General features: G+C 37.3%; 1 protein-coding gene across 4 annotated transcripts in view; it reads right to left on the reverse strand.

Annotated features, from left to right (window-relative positions):
- Positions 1-12,067, reverse strand: part of DOCK7 (dedicator of cytokinesis 7) — a 170,803-nt gene that overhangs the window by 100,781 nt on the left and 57,955 nt on the right. For all 4 annotated transcript variants that reach the window (XM_070746052.1, XM_070746051.1, XM_070746050.1 and 1 more), the window contains exons 12-14: positions 10,072-10,214; positions 7,218-7,311; positions 6,949-7,111 (exon numbers count right to left, since the gene is read on the reverse strand). In XM_070746052.1, the coding sequence (XP_070602153.1) occupies positions 6,949-7,111; positions 7,218-7,311; positions 10,072-10,214 (400 nt within the window). The remainder of the gene's footprint in view (positions 1-6,948; positions 7,112-7,217; positions 7,312-10,071; positions 10,215-12,067) is intronic.

Below are 12,067 nucleotides of genomic sequence, written 5' to 3' on the forward strand. Positions count from 1 at the left end.
AGAACAAATCCAATTATATTTCACTGGAAGTATACAAAATTTGAATCAGAGTATCATGCTTATGACATTATATTACAGTGTTTTGATGTTGTTATTTATATATTCCTATAAACATAGGCATAACCTTATTAATGAATCTATCAAATAATTCAAATTGACATTACAGTGTTCCCTCAATTTTCGCGGGGGATGTGTTCTGAGACCGCCCGCAAAAGTCGAATTTCCGCAAAGTAGAGATGCGGAAGTAAATACATTATTTTTGGCTATGAACAGTATCACAAACCTTCCCTTAACACTTTAAACCCCTAAATTGCATTTTCCCATTTCCTTAGCAACCATTTAGATTATTACTCACCATGTTTATTTATTAAAGTTTATTTTAAAAATATTTATTAAAGGCAGATGAAAGTTTGGCGATCACATATGACGTCATCGGGCGGGAAAAACCGTGGTATAGGGAAAAAACCCGTGAAGTATTTTTTAATTAATTTTTTGAAAAACCGTGGTATAGACTTTTTGCGAAGTTCGAACCCGTGAAAATCGAGGGAACACTGTAGTATTAAACATTTAGACCTCTGCAGTGATGGGCTACCAAAATTTTTACTACCACACCGTGGGCATGGCTTATGCATTTTATTTCAACATCTTTCAGTGCAAATTGGGTGCTCTGGGGTGGAGCTCCAAATTTTGCTACCGGAAATGCGTTCCTGACCGCTCCCGTAGGAGCCCATCACTGGGCCTATGACAAATTAAGTAAATAATTTTGTGAGAAATTGAGTCATTAAATCATGCAAAAAAAGCTATCAAGCAAAAAATATTATTGGTGTTTTTGATGAACAAATCAACTGCAATGTATTTTGAAAACAATGGTTTATAAAACCATGAAAATTACTTGCTAAAGTGGAAAAACAACCCTTAGATTTACATCAGCAATTTTGTTTTAATCAGAGGGCTTTCAGAGGGATTTCAGATAGATGTATACAATACATCCCATCTAAATATTTTTTTCTAATACATGCCAACAACATAATAGATTAAATATGCACATTACCAAAAGAAAAACTATGGTATGTTAATAGACCATGCATACAAAATATGTTTCATGCTTGCAGTTCAGATCTTCACAGAAATGCATTTTGAATGTAAATTTTCTTTTTTAGGCTAAGTTATTAGCATTGTATCTGGGCAATTACATTATAAGATTGTGTATTATCTAATTAAAAATCTGTTGTACCCATTTGAAACATTTTAATAGTTCAATAAAAAGACTATAGAGCTGTATTTCATTGATACCATCTTTCGGTTTACAATAATAACTAACTTTGGTGGTAATTATATCACAATATGATACTAAAATATTATATCTATAATGAAGCATTTTAAAAATCAACATGAAATGCCCATAGAGTGCAGAATCCTATATCAAAATAAGTGACACTTTTTTAAATTTAGAAATCAGTACTTTTAAATCAAGGAAACATCTCTTAGCATTAGGCATTCTGATTCAAAAGTTGTATCCTAAAATATCAGATATTGGGGGACTTTATCTGCAGGATGGTATGAGTGTTCAATATTATCACCAGTTAAATGAAAGCGAAAGAACATCACCTGATCCTGGTGAACAGTATTGGAGATTAAGTGGATTGTATTATCTGGCTGCTTACCTGTGCATGGATATTGTTTATTGCAGGATCAATTTTTGTGTGTCCCTCACAATGACCACCTGCCCTAGGACTGCATTTCCCATAATGTTATTTCTCGATAGTAGAGTCATTTTAAAAAACATTAACTTATGCCTTTTCTATCATTGCTTCTCACATGGCTGTTGCCTGCTCTATCTCCAGTATTTAAGATTAGCAAATCTGGGCTGTAAAAATCTGAATGGTCATTAAATGGTAGCAATTTTCTCTCTTTAACGCTATCTATCTGGAAGTACAATATTCCTATTAAGAGACTGTGCAGGCACAAGCAGCAATGAATACAAAGAGGTTCTGTTATACAGTGATCCCCCGGGTATTGAGATCCCGATCATTGCGAAACGGCTATATGGCGATTTTTCAACCCGGAAGTAAAAACACCATCGAATTGGCTTCAGGACTCAGCTGGGAAGCGGCGCGAGTGAGCGGCGTGAGCGAACGGCTGGTCCGCCGCCTGCCTGCCCGCGCGCGCGCGCCGCTCGCCCGCCCTTGCCGTTCGATCGCGCCGCTTCCCAGCTGAGTCCTGAAGCGAATTGGCTTCAGGACTCAGCTGGGAAGCGGCGCGAGCGAACGGCGTGGGCGGGCGAAGGGCGGGCGAGCAGCAGCGAGGAGTTTGCGTGGGCGGTGGGGAAACCCCAATCTTCGGCTCCTCGCTGCTGCGGCGGAAGTAAAAACACCATCTGCGCATGCGCAGATGGTGTTTTTACTTCCGCAGCGCTACTTCACGAAAAACCGATCATTGCGAGGGGTCCTGGAACGGAACCATCGCAATGATCGGGGGACCACTGTACTATTGGTCACTTAAAGATATTGCCCACACTGTTGTTGCTGCTGGCAAGCTGAGATGAACTCCTGAAAACGGAGACCTTTTCTTCATGTTGAAGTGTTTGTTTGGTTGGTTGGTTGGTTGGTTGGTTGGTTGGTTGGTTGGTTTGGTTTGGTTTGGTTTGGTTTGGTTTGGTTTGATTTGATTTGATTTGATTTGTATGCCGCCCATCTCCGTAGACTTGGGGCGGCTAACAACAATAGTGAAACAATATGAACAAATCTAATATTTAAGTTAATTTAAAAAAACCTTATTTAAGAAAGCAATCATACACACAGACATACCATGCATAAATTTTATAAGCCTAGGAGGAAGGGATATCTCAATTCCCCCATGCCTGATGACAGAGGTGGGTTTTAAGGAGCTTACGAAAGGGAAGGAGGGTGGGGGCAACTCTGATCTCTGGGGGGAGTTGGTTCCAGAGCGTCGGGGCCGCCACTGAGAAGGCTCTTCCCCTGGGTCCCGCAAGACGGCATTGTTTAGTCGACGGGACCTGGAGAAGGCCAACTCTGTGGGACCTAACTGGTCGCTGCTTCCTATATGACACATGTTGCTCAAGTCAAAAATCTGTTTATGTAAAAACACATTCCCTAAATATTTACATCTGAGCTCTATTCTTTACTACTTATAAAATCTACAAAAACACCTATAATTCCCCCAAACTTTTAACTATTAAATTAGTTATCTATTTTATTATTTTTATTTTAGTTTTTCATGTTTTTTGAAAAAAAGTTAGTATCCTTGATTACATGGCAAAGGAGAAAGTATCTATTAAAATAAATGCAAAATAACAAATAATAACAACACAAAGCAATTCTGCCTAAAGATACTTAAATTCAGATTCTGGAACTACTGAAGAAAATCCATATTACATTTTCCTATACAGTCCGCTCCCAAGAATCTTATTTGAGTAAACAGATATTATTACTATGTAACAATCTAGAAAATATAAAGGAGAAGAATGTTTCAATCTGCAACTAAATGAATACAATATGTGAACTAGCTGGTAGTAGTTTATGCCTTCTCTTTGAAAGGTGACACATAATTCAGTTGGAAACTATAACCTCAATAGAAAAAAAAATCTGGCATAAAGTTTTCGTGATTTGATTATAGATATATTATTCGGTATCTTTCTGTCCTTGCTAGGACTTTTACTCGCATTGATTTATTACACCTAATGGTTGGTTGACTGCAACTATTATCCCTCTTCCCTAATCCCTAAAACATATATAGTTGTAAGAGATAAAATTACCTCCCAAACGTTCTTCCTGATATGGCATTGAAGATGATTAAATTTCTCCTTCAGAAATTAGAAATTTGGCTTGCTCCCTCCAAGAACTCTCAAGTTTGAGAGAAGGTTGTTCCACAAGTTTCCCAAGCAAAATGCTTTTCGAAGAACTATTGCATTTTTTTGATAATTTGTATATTATCATTCATAATAGTCAAGGCATTAAGCTAGAGAAAAAAACAGTTTGATGTAGTGGTGAGAGCATCAAGCTAGCAATTGGAGAATGTCTTGATTTAAGCACAAAGCCAGCTGGGTGACCTTGAGCCACTCATTATCTCTCAGCTCTAGGAAGAAGGCAACGGCAAAACAAATTTGGTGCAAACACACACACACACAGTGAAGTTGTTCTTAGTATAATGAGAAGACCATAGATTTAATTTTGACATACTACTCAAAGCATGTGATATTGTTCTTGTTTTTAAGATATTCATGAACTGGGAAAGCCATGTTCATGTAAACACAAGCAGAAACTAACTCCCTGCTGGTGTTTACTTGAAGAAATAATCAGGTAATGATTATTGCAAATATACATATATATTATATTACTATGTTTATAAAGAAATTTATGAATCCAGCAGAATCAGCCATCTGTGTCTGCTTCTGGAAACTGGGTTTTCTGCAACAAACTCTGATAACTTTGCCTGGAAGGGTGCATTGAAAATGGAAATACTAATGCACAAATTTGATTAGCCAAGAGCTTAACAAATTCAGATAAACTAGAAAATCCATTAGGAAAATTATTATTTTCGGGCCCATAGTTTTTAGAAGAAAGATCAAGTTGACATTTTTTGAATATAAATTGATTAATATCAAAGGAGTTGGTTGATTGCTGTGGGAGCAAAGAAAAGAAATGACAAAGCTCACCTATCTCCCCAAAACAGAAAGTGAGGCTGCAGGACGTTGTGCTAGCAAGTAGTGACAAAACATCTACCAAACAGAAAATAGCTATTCCAGCATGCAGATCCTAATAGCTTCTATTTGCAAAATAATGCTCCTTGTCTTTGTTTAAATGACCCTGTTTCAGCATTATGAGACAGGCAGCATGTCTCTTTACCTGTTGTATCACTTTCATAATGTAGCATTAAGTTATTAACCATCATAAATGTCCATATTATTTGTAGTTGAAAAGAACAAGCACAGTTATAGTTATCAAGGTTGGTAGCAAAAACCCGGATGATAATTTATTATAGCTTTGCACCATCTGGAGTTTTGTCTGCATTTTCCCAGATCTATCTAGTACTGTACTATATATGCTTGCATATACGCCTATCCACAGTTAAGCTGACCCTAAATTTTTAAACTAAAGTACGATGAAAAAATGTGCCAGCCGCAGATAAGCCACCCCTCAAATTGCTCATTTTAATTTTCACTATTGGCTTATCATAGATAATCATAAGATTATCCATTTTTCATGGTATTTGGAGGGCCAGCTCATCCAGTGATGGGTGTATACACAAATGTAAATGGAATACACAGGAACTTTAATTGATTCACTATATATTTTGGGAAAATACAATTCCATCTAATTCAGAATATTAAATAAATTGAATCATTTTCATATATCACATCATCAGCAAAAGGGGCAGCTATGGTATTAAATATATTAAAGAGTTGCATCTCAGTGGTAAGCAGACAATTATAACTGGCATAGTGCTTCCACAACCATAGTTCACTTTTGATTAAAATGAAAATGCCATACATTCTTGAAATAGTATAATTAACAATAGGAGCACACAATTTATTTATTATTTTTTTTATTTATTTATTTATTAGATTTGTATGCCGCCCCTCTCCGCAGACTCGGGGAGGCTCACAACAATAATAAAACAATATGTACAGAGAACAAATCTAATATTTAAAATCTAAAAACCCATTATTTAAAAGAACATACAACACAAGCATACCAAAGCCGCCCCGAGTCTGCGGAGAGGGGCGGCATACAAATCTAATAAATAAATACATAAAACTATATAGGCCTGGGGGGAAATGTCTCAATTCCCCCATGCCTGACGGCAGAGGTGGGTTTTAAGGAGTTTGCGAAAGGCAAGGAGGGTGGGGGCAATCCTAATCTCCAGGGCTGGTTCCACGCGCTGGGAGGCAGGTTGAGCTCACGGAGCCGGAACAAGGGATCTCTATTAAGCAGCGATCTCTCCTTCCCCTGGAACGGCTAGCTCCGTGGCTCCCGCCATATCTGCCTCTCCCCAGCAGGACTGGGATATTCTGACCCTCTGCCACCTGAGATAGGTGCCCCCTCCCCTCCTGTCTCTCCTACGTCAGGTGGGCCAAATATGTCATTCATACCATTCCCATTCCCCTCATTCATGCCATAGTACCACCCACCCCACCCATCCCAGTCATTCATTCCATGCATATTACTACACTCACCCCAATTATCCATCATTTTTTTTAAAAAAACCAAAAAATTTAGTTAAAATATAGATTAAATTAATAATAGTTAAGACTCTAATAAAAATTATATATAAATATAAATATATACAGGATATATTTCTCCCACTGTGGTATTTCCTCCAGCCAGATCTTCATGGAGTAACACACAAAATTATGTAGCAATCTTAGTACCTTTAATATAACCAGAGCATTGTATAATTTAAATATTCCATTCTATCCACACATATTACCTTAGCATTGATGCTTTTTATTTTAATCTAGTGGTAATATTACACAGCTAAAAATAGGTAGAATCCACACAAAACAAGATTAACAAGGTTTTATCTAGGAATGTAAAGACCAAAGAGGAAAGATACTTTTTTAACTCAATTTTTAACTATTCAAATTAAATGAACACAAAAAATAAATAAATTCTGTCAATTAATCTTTTGGTGTCATAAGTGATCTTCTGAATATACTCTAAACTGAAAACCAGTGATTCAAATTGACTCTGATACGATTCAAAAACAATTGCATAAGGCAATCCTGGTTTAGGTTCAATGAGGAATGTAAAAGCTATCATCTACAGTATATCAACACTTAGTCAATTATTGAAAAAGTAATTTGCCTCAATATGTTCCACAACCTATATACAATTTGCCTCAGCTAACTATGTTTGCATGAAGAATAGCAGAATATAAGATAAGCTGCAAAACCTGAATGTGCTAAAATATTTTTTTTCTTATTACCTGTAAGTTGTATTTGGAATATAAACATCTCTTGCAGGAAATTCCAAGATCTCTCTTGTTGGTCGAACTCTACTATCTGGGTAAAGTTTTACTTGCAACAGCTCTGGAGTTAGACAATAGTGTGGGTTCTCTGGGGCTGGAGAAATATCAATCTTCAACTGAGCTATTGAATGACAAATTATAGTATAATCAAACATTAAAATAGCCATTTGCCTAAGAAAACAAAAACTGATCTTCAATGTTTTTCAGCAGTGATATGTACACTATACCTGTGATAGGTCTCAGTCGCCTTAGAACAGAAGAAGGCCTCTTCATATCTGCAAGGAATTTGTATAAATCTTCATCACTCAACCGGTCACCTTCCTACAGATAAATAAAGGAAGCAATCATTTCCAGCAATGTAACAAGTCTCCACCAGTTGACCTCTTCTATACAGTAGTCCTTGATTTACAACCATTCATTTAGTGACCATTTGAAGGTACAACAATACTGAAAAAAGTGACATGACTATTTTTCACACTTCTGACTGTTGCAGCAGCTCTACAGTCACATGATCAAAATTTGGACACTTGGCAATCGGCTCATATTTATAACAGTTGCTATGTCCTGGGGTCATGAGATCACCTTTTGCTACCTTCTGACAAGCAAAGTCAATGGGGAAGCCAAATTCACTTAACAACTGTTTACTCATACTTTCATAAACAGGTCCTATTCTTTTTTTCTCTTTTTTGCATTATAAGCAAACCCAATTAAAAGGGTCAGATAGGATTCAGATCAAAGGGGAGCACTAAATGTTTTCGGAATTCGTTCAAAAATTAGGAAAAGCCACATGACAGTCCATCTTCTTCTGGACTATCAGAACAACTTTAACTTAGTAATTACTCCTATTTCATTGTATTCTTGGAACTACTGAACTTAGAAAATAGTAATAGCAATAGCACTTAGACTTATATACCAATTCATAGCGCTTTTACAGCCCTCTCTAAGCGGTTTACAGAATCAGCCTCTTGCCCCCAAACAATCTGGGTCCTCATTTTACCCACCTTGGAAGGATGGAAGGCTGAGTCAACCTTGAGCTGGTGGTGAGATTTGAACTGCTGAACTACAGCTAGCAGTTAGCTGAAGTAGCCTGCAGTATTGCACTCTTACCACTGCGCCACCCCGGCTCTTAGAAGTATTAGCATTAGAAGTAACCAATTTAAAATATGGTACACTAGCCAGGCTAGGTTACACAAGGACATTATAGAATTCAGTGGAAAAGAGTGCTTCAGAATTGCTGTATGATGCTTATGACACACAGCCTATCTCATTTGAAATCATATACAGTGTTCCCTCGATTATCGCGGGTTCGAACTTCACGAATAGCCTATACCACGGTTTTTCAAAAAATATTAATTAAAAAATACTTTGCGGGGGTTTTCTATACCACGGTTTTCCCGCCCGATGACATCATACGTCATCGCCAAACTAATAATTTTTGCAAATAAATAACAAAAAAATTATTGTTAATAAATAATTATGTTTATAAATATCAGGATCACTAAGTGTCTTATTCAATGGTGAGTACCAGTAATAATGGTGAGTAAATGGTTGTTAAGGGAATGGGAAATGGTAATTTAGGGGTTTAAAGTGTTAAGGGATGGCTTGTGATACTGTCCATAGCCAAAAATTGTGTATTTACTTCCGCATCTCTACTTAGCGGAAATTCAACTTTCGTGGGCGGTGTCGGAACGCATCCCCCACGAAAATCAAGGGAACACTGTACTGTATATCAAGAGTGAGAATATAAACTTTAGTGTTACATGTCCTCTTGCACGGAGTCCACACATGGGGATAGAAGCAGGCTGATGCACCAAACTCTTGCCCCTCAAAAGTATGTGGCTTCTCACAATTCCGTATCAGATTTATGTCTGATACAGTGTGCAATCACAGATCACAAGTTAAATAGAAATGCTATACAAAAAGGAGTCTACGGAGAGGAGCGGCATACAAATCTAATAAATAAATAAATAAAATTTCCATTTCCATTAGAAGCTTACACCTGTAAAAATATTAGCTATGATACAAGAATGGATGAGACCAACATTGGTCTAGCGATGAAGGAACCAGCTATAAAACAGTAGACTGTGAGTTCTAGTCCCATCTTAACCACAAAGGCAGCTGAGTGGCCTGGGGCCAGCCAATCTCTCTCAGCATTCTGAAGAAGACAATGGCAAGCCACTTCTGAAAAATCTTGCTAAGAAAATTGCAGGAACGTCTCTAGGCAGTTATCAGGAGTCAACATTGACTCAATGTGGCCAAAACAAAAGAAAACAAACAAACAAACTTATTTATTTATTTATTTATTTATTTATTTATTCATTCATTCATTCATTCATTCATTCATTTATTGGATTTGTATGCCGCCCCTCTCCGGAGACTCGGGGCGGCTAACAGCAATAATAAAACAGTGTACAGTAATAATCCAATACTAAAAATGATTAAAAACCCATTAATATAAAAAACCAAACATACATACAGACATACCATGCATAAATTGTAAAGGCCTAGGGGGAAAGAGCATTTCAATTCTCCCATGCCTGGCGGCAGAGGTGGGTTTTAAGTAGCTTACGAAAGGCAAGGAGGGTGGGGGCAATTCTAATCTCTGGGGGGAGTTGGTTCCAGAGGGCCGGGGCCGCCACAGAGAAGGCTCTTCCCCTGGGTCCCGCCAAGCGGCATTGTTTAGTTGACGGGACCCGGAGAAGACCCACTCTGTGGGACCTAACTGGTTGCTGGGATTCGTGCAGCGAATTGGATAACTCCAAGCTAGGAATCAATGTTAACAGGTTTCATTGTATTTCTACAATCTATAATCTTTGTTAAGAAAGATATGGAATAGGTGCTATTTACCAAATATATCACCAAAATATAGCTTATTTGTGCATGTCTGACTCATGGAGACCTCCTGATTTTATCCGGATATTAAACTGGCTTTTTTAATGTGCACATATGTGAATATAATGTATAGTTTTTGAAGGCCAATGAAACCTTAACTAGTTAGGATAAGATATTTATAAAATAGTAACAATAACATCATATGATGTTACTATATATAGTGTTACTATATGAAGAATAGAGGAATACCTGTTTAAAGAAGTTTGTCACTGTCAGAGTAGCTGGTCTAAAGTTAGTCAGGTTACAGGCTTCATCTCCACTAGTGGTTCTTTCTAGAGAACGCCTACCAACAATGCTAGAGTTTCTTCTTTCAGACCAAGATCCTTTGCGTTCTTTAAAAAAAAAAGAGAAATAAAACTTTCATAATTACTTTTGGAGGGTAGCTGTACGAACTTCGGGAAAAACAAGACAAAGACAGAGTTATGATAACACAATTTTATTCCTGGGGCATCAAAAATGCACAAAGCAGTCATTATCCTTACTTCCCTCGCAACAACCACACCACGTGTCTTGTGCTTATTATAAATCATATTGCAATTTATGTCTTTGTTTCTCAAAAAAATGAAGTCATTATGAAAGATATGGGCGGTTTAGAAATAGGAAATATAAACAAGTAAAATTCTGAATACAGTGAATACTTGTATCCAACAATAAAATACTCCATGATACTTCACAATAAAACCCCTCTTGTGGAATATGTTCGCCAGCCAGTAACACTTTCACAGAACTAGCAGAATAGTTTAGAAAACAGCAGATGGACTAGGAATAAAATCCCTAAAAGATCATTCTATTTGTTATTGCAGGGTTTTCCATTTTATTTTATGAGCTGCACACAAGGATTCTCAGCAGGTCTGGTTCTTCAATTGGCATTGTTCAATGCCAGGATGAGATAATAAAACAGTGACAAGATCCATGATCTTATATCTTATCCATCTCTTACAATACTAGACAACACGGTATCAACAGAGACCTTCAAGTTTCTATGTTCTGGGAAGGTGTACCCAACGTCTTGGTGCCATGACTTTTCCCTCGGGATCTCCAAGGAAAATACTGAATTTCCAGCCGTTCGGGGGCTCAGATCCATTGGAACCGAGCCGGAGCCACCCTGGAGTTGGGAGACGAAGGGAAGCACAGGTCGGTGGTTGAGGACTTAGTTGCCATTAGCTGAGACTGCCACAGTGAAACGGTAAGAAGATTGTGGATTGCCTGGTAAGAAGACCTAAGCTTTCATTCAGGAGCAGAGAGGAAGTAAAGTGCTGGAATTGGATGAGTGACTGGCTAATTAAAAGGGGGGGGGGAGAGGGGGAGTTAAAAGGAAATAGCAAAAGATATCCCAGAACGGAATTAGTGGCTATCTAACCACTGGGAACACCATAGAGAGAGTTCAATAAATGAAGATTAAAGCCCAAGAAGATTGTTGAGATACTTGCAATTGGACTTGGTGAAAATTAGAGAAATTTGAAAAAGAACAATAGATCTGGAAAAATATTTTATGTGGATTTAAAGTATTTTTGTGATTTTTGTAAAATAGTTAGTGTATTATATTGAGAAATCAGCAACCCCATCTGCTGGCTAAAAGAAACCACTGCAACAAATTGTAGAAGAATTGGCTGACAGTTGGAGATTGACCTTGAGCAAAGAAGATAAGTTGGAACTTGAAAGAATTGAGAAGGAGTGTATGTTGTGCTATGGCAGGATAAAATATCCTGTTAGATAGGTTGGAACTTGAAAGAATTGAGAAGGAGTATATGTTGTGCTATGGTGTTTAATTTTGACTTGTTTTCCCCCATAATAAGTACAGAATTCTTTACATCATAGGGTCTTCGCTGTTCCTACCCTTTGAGAGTGGCCTTCAAGCATTTAAGCATTCTTTACAAACTGGCATTCCCCACAAGCTCCCATAAGATAGGCTGGCGATGTGAATATTTGGAATCTTTGGCTAGTTTTTGTGATGATATGGCTTTCCCCCTTTTATGAGATGTTATTTTTGGCTTTATTTGTTTTTAGGTGATGTGTTGGTTTTAATTGTATGCAGATTGTGTTTTTTAATGTTTTTTTTTACAGTTTTTAATTGTTTGTAATGTTGTTTATTTTCATGCATCTGGTTATTTTTTGTGCGTTTTTAACTTTAATTTTATAAGCCACCCTGTATATGATATGGACAGTAATATAAACTAAATAAATA

Source organism: Erythrolamprus reginae, chromosome 3, assembly GCF_031021105.1.
Source record: "Erythrolamprus reginae isolate rEryReg1 chromosome 3, rEryReg1.hap1, whole genome shotgun sequence".
NCBI classification, from domain to species: Eukaryota; Metazoa; Chordata; class Lepidosauria; order Squamata; family Dipsadidae; genus Erythrolamprus; species Erythrolamprus reginae.